At 41.1% G+C, this 18537-nt stretch overlaps 1 protein-coding gene and 1 long non-coding RNA gene across 2 annotated transcripts; both read right to left on the reverse strand.

Annotated features, from left to right (window-relative positions):
• Positions 1 to 310: 310 nt before the first annotated feature.
• Positions 311 to 18406, reverse strand: LOC115392254 (uncharacterized). The gene is made up of 3 exons (XR_003931830.1): positions 18160 to 18406; positions 8613 to 8617; positions 311 to 323 (listed from the first exon to the last, which is right to left on the reverse strand). It is a non-coding gene; the product is annotated as an uncharacterized LOC115392254 (long non-coding RNA).
• Positions 9883 to 13782, reverse strand: gins3 (GINS complex subunit 3). The gene is made up of 3 exons (XM_030096820.1): positions 13523 to 13782; positions 12367 to 12600; positions 9883 to 10377 (listed from the first exon to the last, which is right to left on the reverse strand). Exons 1-3 carry the CDS (start codon positions 13691 to 13693, stop codon positions 10147 to 10149), a joined length of 636 nt encoding a protein of 211 aa, XP_029952680.1. The 5' UTR covers positions 13694 to 13782; the 3' UTR covers positions 9883 to 10146.
• Positions 18407 to 18537: the final 131 nt, after the last annotated feature.

Consider the following 18537-nt stretch of genomic DNA (forward strand, 5'->3'; position numbering starts at 1 on the left):
ATTATCAAGCTCTGAAGCGACAACAAAATGAATCAGCATCAGTGATTCAGAGGGAAATGCCAGAAAACAAACATTTAACCCACAAAGAATTGAAATGACAATGTTTGTTAAGTCACCTCAGCTTATTATAGTTATAATTAACACAGGCAAAGGCAAAAACTACAACAGAAACACAACGGTCACAACATTAATGCAAAAAAAAAGTTGAATTGAGTTGAGAATCTTCTTTCTCATTTCGAATAGTTTTCCTCTGTAAAAGTGCCTTCAGATGACTATGTTGTGTATTTATACTGCATGAAGCAAATTGGACTGAATTTTAAAAACTAGCCAAGTCTGCACTGCAAGTTGCACATACTTCCTGTTGTGACCCCAGTAAAGGAGTAGTACAAGACAGTGGATATGTGTGATTGATAAATGAACGTAAAAGTTGTCTCTCTGTTATTATGGAGTCACTGTATCCATTAATGGTTTACACATTATTAGCAAATATGAAACCATCATTATGAGGCTTTTCCTCTCCTGAGTCTTCCTTTGCCCTGGTTCTCTTACCTCTCGTCCCACGAGAGCTCACTAATGGTTGTAATTGCTTCGGCGTTCTTTGTTATGCCTCATTTGCCTCAGTATTAGTCATTCTCATGGGCTGTTCTTCAAAATGACAGGTTGGTTTGTTTGTGTTTCTTCCAGGAATGATCAATCCGGAATTTCACACTGATGTTGGCATATTTTGATGGCGCAAACAGAAAACACCTAATTAAGTGTTGAACCAACAGGCTCGTGATGAACAACACAAAATAATGAGGAGTGAATGCCTCATTATTGTCCCCGACAGACAAACGGCATCTCAGAATCCAAAAGATTCTCTTTCAACACTTTAATCGTCACTGACATTTAATACTTGCAGATGCTTCAACTCAAAAATATATACTTCAGGGTGGTTGGTGCACAACAGGGCTCTGTATAAGTACTTCAGATTTTATTTAATTCTAGTTTTTCACTTGATGACTTCATAATTTATAGGAGAGTCCTTAGAATTCAGGCAATCCCTCTCTTGTACACTGGGTGGCAGTGGTGAGTCCATCCTTCACCTGGATTTAAATCTTTGCAAGTCACAGCATTCCAAATTGAGTCAGTGTGTAAATGGTGACAGCCTGTTTATTCCATTGACAAGAGCACTGCATGCAGTTCTGTGCTTATATTTGAGTGAGTCAGCACGACACCCTGTGGTGAAAAGCGGTACTGCAAGACTAAACTAGCTATTGCTAGCTATTGGGCAAGTTGGAAAACTGATTTTGGAAGGCGGAGCAACAGCACATAAGAGAAGCTGGACTTCAGACGTGTACAGGTTCAAATCCAATTTTCATGTTACTTCTGTCTATCAAAAGATGATCTCAAGCTGCCTGCAGTCGTAGGACACTGGCTGTCTTTGGACCCCGTCCACTGGATGATGTGGCACCACCAATTTCAGGCCATGCTATTACATTGACTTAACAGTAAATCTACTAAGTTCCAGGAGAATATGGATTACGAGTCATAACACTCTGGACTCAAACAACTTTGTTATTGTCCATTTACTGAGCATGTGAAGGACAACTACTTACTATTTACCACAGCCATGGTGTGCATGCAGAGAAGCAGTGTTTCTGTCAACTATATGGAGATGGAGCCTGAGTGTTTTCAAAAAGTTACATTTCCCCCTTTGAGCACTTTCCCAAATTTCCACTTTGGTAGCCATTTTCAAAAAAGTTGCATTTTCAGTGGGTTAGAGTAACGTCGTGGCAACGGATCCCACAAAAGCAAAAAAAAGTTATCATTTTCACTTAAAAACATTGTGAAAAAAGGAGTCTTAGTGTCTGTAATCTTGTGTACTGAAGTATGATCGTCACCTTAGGTGATATGCAGTCAAACTGCAAGTTTGACTGCATTTCAGTCAAACAAGACACGCATCGCATACCTACAAAATATATAACCCGCACACAAATCTATGCATGTAGAATTAGGTGTTTGTGAAAGCACAAATTCTAAGTGACTGTGGATTGGTAGGTCGAGCTAAAGTCTCTCATACTACACTGGCTACTGTAATTGACCCACATCATTCAGTTCTTTCTGGAAAATCTGAAAACAGCAACTTGCAGCAACTTCTCTTCAACTGGTACTACCTTTGAGCTGAAGTCTACTTTAATCCAGAACATTTAAAGAATTTTACAAATTAATATAACTGGCTTAGCAGCAAAAACAGATTTATTTTGGATATTGCTTTATTCATTTATTAAGGTAAAGACAAGACTTCTGGCTGCACAGCTAAGCACAGTCTGTAGAAGCCGTTTCTCTGTGCTAACTGATCTCATTAAGAGTGAACTGACGACTGCACCAGCCAGCCACCCTGCAGCGACCCTGGAGACCATAACTGTTCTCCTGTTCCACCACCACGAGCTCAATCTCTGCAATCTCGTCATGTGTCTGTCAACAGTCACATATCCAGCAGAAACAGCCCGCAGCTAAAAGCTAAAAACTGGATCAGTCCCTGCGTGAGACTCAATCGAACTCATTCTCGCATCACCCAAAAACTAATATACGAATGCAGAATGTAAGGACGAAAAGCCCAAGCTCACCCACCCCTGACTCACTGTTCAGACCGCCGTCCCACCATGCTGAGGTCGGCCTTGATGTGGTACTTCCTGTTTTATAATTTTTATGGCGTTTACCTGCCACTGTGAGAGAAATCTTCCAGTCTGTGATTTAAGAGTCCGGTCAAAGGAGATACACTCAACCTCAGGCATATAAACCCATCTTCCACAGTCAGATGGGCTTTACTTCTCTCTCTGCGGAAATAAAGACTTTGCCAGGAACTTCAGTCAGCAGGTACATTTCAAGCAATAACATTTTCAAGTGAAAACAGAAAACTTTCATTGTGCGTTGTGTTTTCATTTACATGACAAGTGCGCTCACAACAAATAAAAATGCAACTTTCTGAGAACTGCTCTCAAGGTGGAACTTTGCGAAACTTTTCAGAAATGTTGTTACTAAGCATGTGCGCTACAGCCGTAGTAAAAAGTTCTTCTGCACACGCATCGAGTAGATGGATAATGATGATGGCGGCCTCCAGAGTGTCATGACTCCCAGTCCACACTCCCCTGGGGTTTTGGAGTTAGAATCTAACAGTCACCGTAATAACAATCCAGCTTGGTCGTCTGTCCATTACAAATGTCCGTGCACACCTATTGTTCATGTTTATAATGTGCTGTTCTCTGACTGCTGCCTGTGGTTCAATACAAAATCAACCAATGTCAATGACTAGTGGCTCAACATGCAAACTACATAGTATTATTTTCTGCATATCTGCTCCTTCCGCCCTGCAACAGACTGGCGAACTGTCCAGGGTGTACCCTGCCCTCGCCCGCAGTAGCTGGGATTGGCTCCGGCCACCCGCGACCCCTAAAGGGAGAAGCGGCAAAAGAAAATGGATGGATGGATGCTCCTTCCATCTAAGTGGACGCTGAATTCATGGAAACGAAAATGCAACGATTCGTTTTCACTTGAAACTGTGTCGTGTAAATGGGGCCCCAATGTGTCGTCAGCCATAGCAAAATGAACGTGTTCTACTGTTCATAAGAAGATGAGAATCTACCGTAAATGACATGCAGCACTTCCAGGAGGTTTGAAGGACAGGAAATGAGATCTGGTGGCAGCCTGCAGCAGCTTGTTCTGACGCGTTCCCGTCAGCAGAAATCATCTCATGTCTAATGACATGTGTCACAAGCGTTCAGATCAGCCTCGTGACGTCCTCTGCTTTCTACCTTCAAAATAAATCCTGGCTGTTTCTCCCGTTGCACCTCTGAGTTGTTTAACATTAAGATTTTCTATCCTGTCTTAATTGGTTAAGTGGTCGATCGTGGCTAACAACAGGACATTTAGAGTCACCAACTAACCTCTAGCACATTTCCATCCTTTGGGAGGAAATCAGAGAACCCTGGGGGGGAAAATACACTCATAGAGAGAACATGCAAACTGCTTACGGATATGTACAAAAGCCTGGACTTGAACCGGGGATGTAAGGAGGTGAGAGTACTGACCGCTGCACCACAGTGCCTCTAATCTTCTGAGAGAGAGGTTACTGCTTTCCTGAACATGTTCTTCTAACCTTGAGACATGCTGTGGGCGTCACACTGCAGCTCACAGAATCAAAACACCGTTGTACAGACGCCAGAATATAATGCTCCCACCTGGTATTTCCATTGTCTGTGTGCTTTTTTTCTGCTTTGAACTGGGACGGGATGTGATTTCACCTGAGACACTTTTAAAGGATTATTTATAAGAAATGTTGAGTCAGTCGCTCTGTTTTTCACAGCTCACAGATCGTCTGAGATCATCTGATCCTGATGGGAGATCGGTTTAATTTGAAGAGCAATCAAAAAAACATTACAATTATCTGGTTTTACATCCCTAATATTACATAATGTGATTCTTCTCAGTTTCATGATCATGTAAATGTGTTTAATGTCATCTGACTGATAAAACCCCTCCTGACTGGACTTTGATTATATTTTTGATCCTCTTCTTCCTCGCTGACCCCGGGCAGGGATTTGACTGTCGGCCCCCTGGAACGCTGCTTCTCCACTTCCTCTCCATTGATCCAGTCTGAGAGGCCGAGTCCACAGTGAGTCTGCAGACCACCCCCACTCCACTTACCCCCGGACCCCCTGATCGGCCGCTAATATTATTATTACATGACTCATCGCTCTGTTATGCTGCAAACTGGCCTCTGAGACACGGAGATCCGGAGCGGGCTAATTAAAGGGAACTATAATAAGTTTTAGATATCAGACAGAGGCAGACGCTTTGTGCTCGTCTCAACAACACACAGGGAACGTTACCAGGATGAAGACATGGACGCCCCCAACAAGGGGGGTCTCAAACCCTCCTGTAGAGATCACCGGGGGCTTCAGAGTGTTTGTCTTTGCTGTGACATTTGAGAGAATCAGAGATCAGAGAGACACTTTGGACGTATATTTAGTAAAATGACTTTGAAGTCATGTTTACACAGAGTTTATCAAGAAACAACTGTTCTGTTGGCTCATTCTTTAGATTTAGTTTGGATGTTTTCTGTCTCTTTTTGTTGTTTTATTTGTTGTGTTGTGTGTGTGGAGTTGCTTTGTGTCTCGTTCACTTGGTTTTATTGTTGGTGAATTTAGTTTGCATCTTTAGTTTTTTTTATATCTCAATTCTTTTTGTTTTGTATCTTTTTTTGGGTTTTTTAACCTATTTGATTTTCATTAGATTTGCTTTTTGGTTATTTCTTATCTTTTTGCCTGTCTCTTGTTATCTTTCTCTAATCTAGTTTTCTTTGAAAGTGATCGATTGCCCCTTTGGGTCTGATTTATGAGGATAATTGGACATATCTCTCATTACTATTGGTCTTTTGGTGTAATTGTATGATTTCTCTCTAAATGAACATGAAGTTTGACCACGTGAATTTTTTTTTAAAGTAAAATCTACATTTTAGGCACAGTTCTATTATGGAGATCATAAGGGGTAAACAAATGTATTTATGGTTTCCTGGCCTTGTTAACGTCATTCAGTCCTTGAGCATTTCTTCTGAAGGTGTTTTTGCATCCTGTTACTGAGAATGATTATTAGTCTGTGCACCTTCTTTGCTCCTTTGATTGCTGTGTCTGATTATCGGCGGTGTTATGAGAGCTGCAGACTTCATTGATCGCTTCAGACTGAAAATCCGACCTGTCTGAACACATTTTGACTCACAGGCTGGATGGATTGAACTGTTATGAATAGAAAGTCATTATATTGTGTAACACCGAGTTGTTTAGCCTTTGTTAAAAGCTCTCAGCTCGCTCTGACGCCACGGGATGCCCCCCCTCCACCAACAACCGGTGAAGAGGAGCTGCGCTGTAAAGCAACACTGTTCGGAGGACTCAGACAGAACAATACAGGGTTTTCGGCATGAGGAACCAAGACGAGGAACTGACGTCAGAGCAAAGCCAGCTCCAGAACCAGGATGAGGCAGAGACATGTGCAAAGGTTATAAATCACACATATCTCAGCAGAGAAGCGAGGCGACGCTAACGTTGCTATCTACCCCAGCAGCACTCTACAGGATCTCCTGTTGATTCCTCTTATTTGGTAGATCTCAGTTTTTTGCAGGGAGGTCTGATCTCCACCCGGTCACACCCACTGCACATATCCAGACATCGACATCACCGGCAGATACCACAGAGCAGGCTATTTTCTCCTCCCGGCTGCAGCCACCTGCTGCAGATAATGAAGCGTGCTGGACTCCCTCGTCCTCCTCCTCCCTGACAACATGGCATTGTGGAGCTGCCGCTCCGGTGCCAGCTCGCGGGGGGTTTGAGGGGGAGATAATGCTCTTTTGGAGAGCATAGCGGAGGCGTCGCTTCAGATACGGCTAATCCTCACACCTCATCACTGAGCTCTCTGTCTGTAACATCCCTCCATCGCTCACTTCTTCCTCTTCCTCTCTTACTGTCTCGTCTTTAAGTCTCTCTCCTCTTTTGTTAGCCTTCTTTTCATTTATAACCCCCCCCCCTCCTTTCTGTGGCAGGGGTGAAAGGGCGGGGCAGATTTTAAAGAGGAGCAGATAAGAGAGGATTAAAGAGATAAGGAGAGGTGGATTAAAAAGAAGAAATGAGAAGAGAGGACAGCAGGGAGGAATGAAAGGTTTGATCGGATTTTGAAAAACATTTCAGTTTTTCTGGTTTAATTCATCGTGGTCAAAATGTCTTCAAGGCCCCTTTTACAAAAGTTAAAGTGAAAATGCAGCATTTTCACAATTCAGTAAAATTCTGCAACATTTTCAAAATGTTTACACGGAAATGGCAAAAAACACTGAAAGCAATGTAGTTTTCAAGTTGGGCCACTAGTGGGTGTGTTTGCTTGTTTTACACAGACATGCACACAGACAATACATTCTAAATATTATCAATGGGAGAACACGGACATTCGCATTGACAGACAACCAAGTATGACTGATTTTAAGACTGGCAACTCTAAAAGCACCAGGTTTCAGGAGAATATGGGCCAGGAGTCGTGGAAATCTGAAGGAAAACACTGTTTCATCATTACTTAATATTCAACTCACATAACCAAATAAAATTAGGAGATTTTTTTTTTTTTTATTGGCCTCAGTTTTGTAGCTTTCCTCTCAGAATTTTTGTTTAAAAAAGATTTTTCAAGCACATTAATTTATTTTATTTCCATTTAAAAGTCAACATTTTTGTTGTTGTGGAACATTAGTAAGTTATCTAATTTTCTCTCTCCACAAGATTTTGAATTAATAAAAAAAAAAAAAAACAACTTAAAATATTGGTTTCATGTAAATTTTGTATGATTTGCAAGTCATCATATTCTTTTTGTAGGTTGCATTTTGTAATTTCTGTTACTCAAAAAAATGCCACAATAAGTTAAAATTCAGAAAAACTTCTCATCATATTATAAACTATTTACTTATTTCATGAATTTTGTTATCCTGTACTTGCTTTATCCTTTAACACTCAACATGTTTTCACACTTCTGCAGAATTAAAGACATATATCTGTCATAGTGAGTCATGTTTGATCGTGCACCAGTCGCTACATACATCTGAATGATTAAATACTGGAGCAGACCTGCAGCCAACAGCGGAACGAGGCTCTCGCCCCCTGAATGAAACCGCTCTCGGTTATATAACAGGACATTTTTGGTCACTACACTATCTTGTCTCTTCCTGTCAGCTAGACACTCGTCTGGCTAATAGGTGCAACTTTTTTTTTTCCCAACAAGCAGAGAAAAACTCAGAGCTCAGTGTTGCATCAGTCACAAAAAAATCCTGAAAGAGTAATAAAATTATAGTTTAGTTTGATTCATTCATTTTGTGCATCAAGCAATGGTTCACACTAACAAGGGAGAATTAGATTAGATAGAAGTGGGAAGATGAATAGAAGTGAGGTTGTTTGAGAGAGAGAGACAGAGACATAAGCCCGGGGCTCCTCGCAGCATTTCGTCCTGTAATAGTTTTCCAGCAAATACCAAATGTCAGAGGCCCTTAAAGGAGACAGAAGCCAGAGGCGGCAGGAGTGTCCTGCATGTCGGCCCGCTGGATGCTCGCCCTCACGCTGGCCTTTGGCTGCGACGGCCCACCGGGACCCTGCGACCGCCGGAATGAAGCAGCCTGTAATGGATCTGTCTGCGGCTCATGTAATCACACTGAGCCATGGACACAGTGCGTGTTAATGTCACCGAGGTGCGTTTTCAGGTGAAAGTACATTGATTTCATGTTTTCGATTCAGAAAAGTTTCTCATTTCTGTTGTAACGTTTTGAAAATGATGCCTGTTTAAATGGAAACGCTGCAAACGCTGCCGTGTTCATGTTGTTATACCTTCAAATCCTGGACCTCTATGGTCACCGATACTGGCAGTGACGATGGACGACAGTGGAAATACCTACAAAAAAGAGTGAAAGCATGTGAATACAACTGAATTTCCAACAGATGGTCAACACCTGTTTGCAGGGCGAGGGATCGTTTGTGTTCAGTCCTCGCTCTGTCGCGTCCGGTCAATAACAGCCAGAGGCAGCATCAATTTTTCCAATAAACACCAGTGACAAAACCTTCTAGCTCCACCCACCTCGGACCTAGATCCTCACTGAACCCTGAACTGTTCACGCCCTTCAGTCACATGACTCATCCATCCAGTAGGGGGCAGCGCTGCACCGCGGGAGCGTTTCTCCACCTGCAGCCCACTCAGGCCCAGCAGTTTCAGGTTGTCTTCAGGATTTTCTCTACTTTGGTCTGATTTCAGAGGATCAGCGGGGCCTCGTCACGAGGTTAATCCGGCCTCTGAATCACAGCAATGCAGCGTCCCAGTAACTCGCTGAACCCCCGACTCCATCCTCCTCCAAAAGCCACATTTCTGCGGCATTTGGTGCCCGGCAGGTGGTCGTTACGCATTCATCTCACTGTGCTACAACAGTTGGCATTTAGGAGTGACCTCAGTCTGTGGACACACACTCGCTTCTGGTTTTCACCAGAATGAATTATTCGTTCACAACCTGGATCATGAGTGAATGTGAGAATTAACAATGAGAATATCTGGTCTGTTGCTCTTTACCATGTCGCATTAAATAAAGCTGTAGGTTTGGGCATTTTTGGACTTTTAGTGGTTGAAAACTTCACATTACAGTGTTGTCCACAGAAAACTGTAAATTATACATTTTGATGTCTTTTTTTTTTAAAGAAAAATCCATAGAAACATTTTTTTTATTTATTTCACAGCTAGTTTTTTGGTTATAGTTCATATTTAGATGCTCAAAATTCCACATCACACTGATGTATATAACAAATATCTGCTTAATAATGATTAAAAAGGAATTGATGTGCAGCTGTAATCTCTCAACATTTAATAAATACATTACTTTGTTCATATTTTTAGTTACAACATGGCACGTGTTGGCTTTTGTTTGTCATATTCCACAGAGAGGTTAGAGAAGTTTTAATCGAAGCATAATTTGTGCTTGAAATTCAGTTTTGCTTTTCTCACTAAAAACATTTTATCGTCCTCACATTTCATCTGAAAGGAGTTCTATGTTAAATCTTATTACTAACGCATGTTTTAAATGCTTTATTCTCCTGTCCCCATCTCATATTTAGTTTTCATTGTGAATTTGATCAATCTGAATTAAAACTGTTGTCTGATGTGATAAAATGCTCAAAGCTTCAAGTTATCACTCTCTGTGGAGTCCGAATGACTTCAGATTTTCATCAGTATTATCGAAAATAGATATTTGGTTCATGACACATATACAAAAAAAATTACTCATGAAACTGTGTGCATTAGATTTTAAAACCCTTTAATGATAAAAAAAAAAATACTTCATAAACAGAGTTGAACGTCTGATATAATCCGATGCGTCTTTAATCCAGTATTTGTGGGTGTGATGGCAACGGTGGGGGAATAAATAAGTTTGTGGTGACAGCACGGCTCGGGCCTGCAGGTCGAGGAGCCTGTTTGTGCCGCACTGACCGGGCTCGAACCACAGGCCTGGGTTCAGACCGCAACTCTGGGCTCAAATTGAAGGCTCAGGTTCAAAGATTCAGTTTCCAGGCTTTTGGTCCAAAGGTTCAAACCACTGGCCCCGGTTCAGGGCTGCACGTCGGCGATCTTCCTCTTGCGGTAGTTGAGCACCAGGGTGGAGGCGGTGAGCTGCGACGTGCGGCCCTTCTCCCAGCTCTGGAAGCCGTTCAGGCCGCTCTGCCCGGACTTGAACAGCTCCTTCTCCAGGCAGTCCAGGCGCTCCACCAGTGCCGACGTGTCCTCGTTGTAGGCGTTCTGAGACGAGTCCATGGTCCGCCTGAAGCGGCCGATGAACGTCTGCAACGCGGGAGGAGGAAGAAGAGGAGGATTGAGAGGAGATGAAGGTGAAACAATGACAGGACAAGGTAAAGTGAAAAAGAAAAGGAAGCACTGGAAGAAGAGTGTGTGGGCGCAGGAGTCGTTTCAATCAGAGCGAAGCCGCAGGAGATGCAAACTTCAGATGGGAGTTTTTCCAGCTTCAGGCAAAAAACATCAGAAACCAGATCATAGAAGGCCCTGGAGGGACTTCAGAGTTGTAACATGGTGACATGCAGGCCAGGACTTTAATCTAGACTGATCTGATGGAGAGCTAAAGGTTTTATAGATCCCAGTTTGAGGAATTAACAGGAAATACAGTGATTAAAAAAAAAAAAAAAAAACACACACACACACGCACTTATGAGGTTCATTCTGAGCTGCCAGACTCAGAGTGCAAATATAAGACATTTCAGGGCTGCGCTGCACTCATATGGCCAATCACACAGCGCATGCATGTTAAACTGTAAAATGATATTTACATGCTTTGTGAGGTTAATTTTCAACATACAAACTTGCACAGACATCCAATGTAAAATCAACTAAATTATATTCATGAAATACACAAATTTTCAATTTGCAAGAGAGAAAAGCTGAGCTTAGAAACCTCAACTGAACTCTCAATTTAAATCTTCACCTGTATTTTACCATTTAAGAAGCAGCTTTAAATCCTGGAAGCTAAAATACCATGCTGTGAACTGAAGCTGCAATTTAAGGTAGTTCTTTAATGAAAAAAAAAAAATCAAGGTTGATGAATTAACGGAGTCAACTAATGAACAAATTGCTTGATTCTCATAAAATGTTGAATTTTCTGGATTTCTAGCAGCAGTTCTGCATTAGGAGAATCTCCATATTTCAGTAATTGATGTCTGGGTTGAAACATCCTATTTTCACAGTGTTTTTATTTGTGAGGATCAAACCTGCCTGGTAACAGTGTGTTTCTGAACTGACAGTGCCCTCTAGCGGTGAAGCGTGCTTGTACTCAAACATTCCAAAAAACTATAATGAAGTTAATAATAACCATGAACATGATCCCAATTGAACTTTATCTTTGTCAATGAACATAAACCCAAACAATAAAGGTTAAACACTTGTTTACTTTACAATTCAAACTCTCAAAATCCCAGATTTTGATCAACACAGGATGTATATATTTGGAAGACAATAAACAACACATATTTTTTCTAAATATCAAATAAAAATTGGAACATTTTCGCAAAAAAAATTATTCACATTGGATGGTTATTTCCAACTCTGAGAGCATAAAATCTATATTTAGAAATCATGCTACTAATTGTTATAGGAGTTTGAACATGTCACTCACTGTATTGAGCAGCAGAGGGTTTCATCAAAATTGGCTTTTTGTTGAGATTGTAGTGCTTTTCGGTCATGACTGCTTGGTTTTGTGACAATATAGACATTGTCATCATGTGTAATCAGTGGAACAACAAAGAAAAATTTGTTTGTGTAAATGTAAAGGTTATTTTAGGAATATTGTACTGGTCTGACCCACTTGATTTGAAGCTGAGCTGAATGTGAACTAGAATGTGTTTGACACCCCTGCCTTAACGTGATAATATTAAATCAACTTTTCTTACATCTTTTCATATAGAAGTGTTACAGCCAGGTGCTGCACATACTGCTAACCACAGGGAACATCTCACACTAAACTGTTTTCATTTCAAAGTGCTGTAACTTTAATTTCTCCAATATCTGCCACAACATGAAGCCCGACTCTTTCTTCTCACCTTTCAAAGGTCACAGACACAGACATGCACCACTTTCATTAGTTCACAGAGAACACGCTGTGCCCCAAATGAAGGAGATAAATCCCTGGAAATGGTTTGTGAATTGTGTAACAAGGACCCCCTCTGATCTGAATATTGGTTCTTGGATGACGGACCCATCAGGTGCTTCTATAAAGCGATCCTTGCTCACAGCTGTTCTTGATTGTGCATTTGTTTTTGTTACCTGCAGCAGTGTCTGGGCGATCTCCGGGTTCTCTGGGTTGTCGAAGTGCAGCATCTGGGACCCCAGGCCGTAGTAATAGGGCCCCATCTTGTGCAGGTCCACCACGGTGGGGTCTGCGTTGAACACTGTCCTCCATCCTTCTCTGTAGACCTTGGGCAGCTCCACTGAGAGTACCCTCCTCTTCTTCTCATACAGGCCTTTGGACAGCCACAGCGGGAGCTCCATCTTCGTCCCCTGTGGGAAAGGAAACCATTCAGAGTTGTACATGGGACTGGTGGGGGGGTTTGTGCAGCAGCTGTAGTCCCTATGTACTCTATGTAGCTTCTTCAGCCGTCTGACTTTAAATTTCAACACAAATATCTGTTCTCTCTTCTCCATAAATATTCATAGAAAAGACATTTGTCTGCTATAAATGGAGGGAAATGAACCAGGTGAATTGGAAAATAAGACAAATGAAAAGGAAAATAATTAAGAAGAAGAAATACCTTTATTTGTGACATCTACACAGCAGTACAGTAAGGATTTGAGCTTTTGGCTCCTGAAAGAGCAGCCAGCCATCCAGTGAGGAGTTCAAGGATTCAAACTTTAACGGGGCTTGTCAGATGCTTAAATAATGTATATAACCTTACACTATTAATTGCTGTTATTCCAACTTCTCATATAAAACTACCATTTTTTACTTTGATGATGGTGACTCTTTTCTTGAAGCCCTGAAAGATCTCATTTAATTTAAAGAGGTGTTCCAGTCTTCATTTCATTATTTTTCTTCTATCCACCTATCGTATTTACATTGACAATTATCATATTTTAAAAAAGGTTACTCAGAATCGAGTATATAATCTTATCTGACCGAAATATAGATAGATAGATATATAGATAGATAGATATCACATTTTAACTTGTTGATTCTAGTAACATTGATTAAAATTTTGCTGAAAACAATTGTCTATTTCAATCCGAAATTATCTCAGTCTGTAAAGTTGTAATAAGACTTTGGAGTTAGAGCAGAAAACATTAAAGACTGCTATGTTGTTTTAAACACCCAAATATGTCTTCATATGTTGATTTGAAGGGAGTCTTGTCGAACGTGTAGTATTATTCAGGTGAGTAAAAATGTAATCTTTAATATACCATTGTTTCTTGGAGAGTTACTGACCTCCGGGATGTCTTGCGAGTCGGCCGACTTCTCCAAGAATCCGAGCCGGGGGAAGGCGCACTCCGTCCGGGTGGGGAGCCTCTCCTGAGAGAGCAAAATGTCGTCCAAAGAGAAGAAGTTCTCCTCCATGCCAACCCCGGGCGGAACGGGGAAATACGACTGGGAGTCCATGTGTGGCTGGACAGAGACGGAGGTTTATGAAGGTAAATAAATTCAAAGTATTTCCAGATAATCTCGGAGACTCGGCGCTTTGTTTACGATCTGTCTTCCGGGGTAGTTTCGCAACTTGCGCGCCAAAACCCGTGGACCAATCAGCGCACTGCAAGGAAGGCCAAACCAATCAGAGCACGAAACGTCACTTTTAGTGGCTTCCGTTCTCTTTTGCTGAACTTTTTTTTAAAAACTGTGAGAATATTTTATATATTTAATTTTTTAAACCATCCAACATGTTTGTTAACTATTATATAATAAAATTGGAAGTTTATTTGTGTGACTCTGGATAAATTTTAAGGAGTTAAGGCCAAAAGTCAGGGTGACTTTGTTGTGTTTAGAATATTGCTTCATTTTTTTGAACCCAGTAATATGCTTGTCCACCATTTGGCACAATAGAACTGTAAGTTTATATGAGTTTTTCTGATACATTTTAAAGAGTTTACTTTTGTTGTTCCAATGTGTTGCACACTATGGTTGCACAACTCATCTGTGATGTTTTGTGTGATTCTTTGTCACTCAACATCGTTAATAAACAAATAACTAAGTAATAGGTATATAATGAGGCAGGTACGTTTCAGTTAGATTTAAAGAATCCATGTTGACCTTAAAAAGCCTGAGTCAAGTTTGGAGTCCAGGAGTGATTTGAAAAGAGCAGTTCCTCGAAGAATATCCAGGTGTATTGAAGGAAGTTGTGGTCTTGTTCAGTGAATTCCGCTCTAATTTAGGGATCATCTCATTCAGTTTTCAAAAGTTCAGCTCTGTTTCTAGAAAATAATAATAAAAATCATAATTATTTTCTTCCTTTTCTTCAGGACCAAGTCAAATTGTCAGAAAATATTTTCAAAATTTGAGTCACATTTTTATTTAATGCTACATATAGTAGCTTGAATTTGATCAAATACGTGCTTACTTTTCATTAGTGTCATCAGTAGAATAAATCTTTTCTGTCTCCAATGATACATTTAGCCTTTAGAGGTCAGAATATCTCCATAAAGATGTTACTGTAACACCTTCTTCAATCAGACTATTGGAGGATAGTGGGATTACGGTAGCTATACATTTTTTCCCCCCTAACCCTTTTCAGAGCTGTTAAACTAGATATATTTGTTGTAAATAAGCATGTATGTTTATATAGGTGTGTGGAGACAGGAGTAGAATTATTTATTTTGTGTATATTTTGTACAAGGTTGTGTGTGTGTGTGTGTGTGTGTGTGTGTGTGTGTGTGTGTGTGTGTGTGTGAGAGAGAGAGAGAGAGAGAGAGAGAGAGAGAGAGAGAGAGAGAGAGAGAGAGAGAGATGTATTTTCAGTGAAGGGAGCTGAACTTTACATTTTCATTGAATTACCTGGAAGATAAATCAGCATGCTGCAGGCTTCTCTTTCCTTTTACCGTGTCCGTTGGTCCTGATCACATTCATCTCCGGAGAGATGAAAGATGGCAGTTAGTCCATACTTTCATCTCTCTGGTTTCCCATCAGTCAGCCCGACTTCAGACGAGACATCCGGTGAAAACGGGCCAGACATCCGTCTTCTTCTACACCGGCAGTTATTATTTATGTTTGGAGAAAAGCACTGAAGGAAAACCAAATGCTGAATGAAATGAGGCAGTAAATGAGGGGACAGCACAACACCCACACACACATACAAAATGACAGACACATGCACATACTCAGAGAAAGTGTAAATGCCTGAAATAATTCAAGTGAAGCAGAAGTCTTGAAAACCACTCTGTGCTCAGATGATTTCTTCTCAAATGAGATCAAATTGAAGAAAAAAAAATAGACAAACATGAAGGGAGTGTGCTGGAATTAAAATCGATATCAGGCTGCTTTGAAATCAGACGGGGTCACATGATGGTCTGCTGCAAAACCAGCTGGATGACACACTCAAATGGAAAAAAAATCACTCACCTTTAAAAACAAAAGGTGTTTTGGATGAGTCAAATTTCTCAATCCGTTCAGCACAGGGAGTCATGATAACACATTATTTTAATCGTTACTGACATCCGACAAATCTGCACTTTTTTCAACTTCCTGAAAAAGAATCCTGTTCTATTAATTAATAAAATAGAACGAAATCATCCAACAGGTGATTCATCACCCTTCAGCCTCTGCAGGTTAGCGCTCGCTCAAATACTGTTGAATGTTCACTGGATTCCTGTAAATGCTTCTGTGATCCGGACATAAAACACTGAGGCTCCACTCATGGTTTGAATGAAGTCCTTTTGCAGCTACTTTAATTCATTTGTAGCTGTTTCGAGTTTTTTGTAGCTGCTGTGGGTTATTTCGAAGCTGCTATTTGTCATTTCTTACTTTTTTTCCAGTGACTTTTCTGCTTAGAGTCATTCTACAGCCGGTTTGAGTCATTTTCAAACTGTTTTGGGTCATTCTGTAGGTGGCTTGAGTCACTTTAAGCCACTCCGAGTTGTTTTTGTAGATGTTTAGTGTTGTTTTGTAGCTGCTTAGTGTCATTTCGTAGATGTTTTCAGTTAGACTGTTGCTGTTTCAAGTCATTTTGTTGCTGATTTGAGTCATTTTATAGTTGCTTTAGAGCATTTATAGTCTTTCAACAAGTGGTTTCAGTCTGTTTGTCACATATACTTAGTCTTCTATAGGTTTTTTTCTCCTTTACCTCTTTTATCATAAATCATTATGTCTATTAATATTCCATTTGACTCCTTTTTGTAGTTGCTTTGAATCTGTATGTGGCTGTTTTGATGTGTAATTGTAGAAGCCTCTGTGATCACTGTTTGGTCTTGATGTGTTCACTGCTGCCTCCTCACAGAGCTGGGGGGTTTCCAGACAGAACATCTGCAGGAAGACCATCTTCTGCTGCCTTTCTGATGCTCCCTCTGTCTCATTCACTCTCTGGAAGAACTCCTGACATGTCTGAGTGGTGTAGGAGTGTTGCAGACCAGCTACCCCCGGTGGTCCGACGCCTCACAGAACAGATCGGCGAACATGGTCTGTCATCTAGCACAATTTATTCCACCATTTGTTTACAGTAGCTTTGTAAATGCAGTTTGTTGGTATGTTGGTAGTAGTCTTCACACATCAGCTCTTTGCATCGTGAAGAGTGAGAAACACCTCACATGATCCAATATTAAACAAATATTGTTAAATATGAACAAATGAATAAATAAGCCCCGCCGCGCGGCTCCACGGTGGGACTGCAGAGTCCGTCTGAGGGTCCGAGGGGCTCTCGCCTCCAGTCGCAGACCACCACGCAAAACAACAAGGGGGGCCCACACACACAGCCACACACACATACATACACACACATACACACAGTCATGGGCAGATCATCAACTGGCAGGGTCCCTGGGCACAGACCTGACAGAGGGCCCCTCAGGCTCATTTTACAGAGTTTCTCTTATGATTAATCTTATGATTGTTTTTTCAAGTTGAGTCACTTTTCTGTTGTTTTGAGTCATTTGTTGCTGTTTTGTTGCATTTATATTCAAGTGATATTTCATTTTAACCATTTTCAAAATTGTAAATTGTTTTATGAGCTGTTGTGAGTCATTTTGTATCTTTTTTTTGTCGTTTCATATCTGTTTTGAGGCTTTCTATTTCTCTCCAGGTTGTTCTCAAGTGACTTTGTTAAGGTTGACTTCTTCTGTAAACTTCTTGAACTTTTTTTTTCTGGTTGATTTGAGTCACACTGGAGATTATTTGAGGCTTTGTGAATCTGTGTGTAGCTTTATTCCCCACCCCCCAAGTCATTTATATATTTTTGAACTGATAGGAGTTTTTTGAGGCATCGTTCATATTTTCATTTTATGCCCTGTTGTTTACTTTTGTGGCCACCGGGGACTTTAACAAACGTTTAGTTGTTATGTTCTGTTGCAGCTGTTCTGTAAATGCATTTTTCAAGTAGTAAAAGCTTGTTTGAGGCATTTCAAGTCCATCACATTTTTACTGAACCAGTTTGAAGATGAGTCATTTTATTTCGATGCACTAGTATTTGTATCTTTTTCTTCAGTCATGTCCCTGATGCTGAATTTTTCTATCTGAGCTGTTTTGAGTCATTTCGTGAGTAATCTCGCTTCCTTAGCAGTTGCAGTTGTTGCAGTTTTGTCTTCAGCTTATTCTGTACTTGAGAAATTTTCAGTCTCTTTCTCGTTTTCTTCATTTAGTTGTGATTCATGTGGAGTGTTTTTGTTGCTGCTTCAAGTGTTTTTGAGTCCTTGCGGCCCCCTTCGTCTGTGCCCCGAGGGCAGTTTAGCCAGTCCCTCCACGCAAAGTAACAGTCAGACACACACACACACACACACACACACACACACACACACACACACACACACACACACACACGAGACTCATCATGGTCACACAAAAAGAAAAAAATGATCTGGCAGATCTAAAAAACCAAAACGAAACATAGAGGTTACAGGCGATTTCTTTTCTCTCTCGCTTTTTTTAACATGTCATGTCGCTTTTCTGTTGCTGTAAACATCAGCAAAGTAAAGGGAGGACTGCCAGTCACACACACACACACACACACACGCACACACAGAACATGGACTTACACTGTAAACTTTTCAATACGCACACACGGCACAGCCCAGTCAGCCCTCTACGATGACCGAACACACGCTCACGCACACACACACACACTGGGTAAAGCCTGACACAGCAGCATCCCAAACACACACGTTACACAGTAGGAGCGCAAACTACATTGCTGGCGCCCTCCCCCTCAGGACTGAGCATGCTCAGACTGCTTCGTCCCCCCGCCCCCCCAACCCCACACACACACACACACACACACACACACACACACACACACACGAGTCAATCCT

This window comes from Salarias fasciatus, chromosome 7 (genome assembly GCF_902148845.1).
Source record: "Salarias fasciatus chromosome 7, fSalaFa1.1, whole genome shotgun sequence".
Classification (NCBI taxonomy): Eukaryota; Metazoa; Chordata; class Actinopteri; order Blenniiformes; family Blenniidae; genus Salarias; species Salarias fasciatus.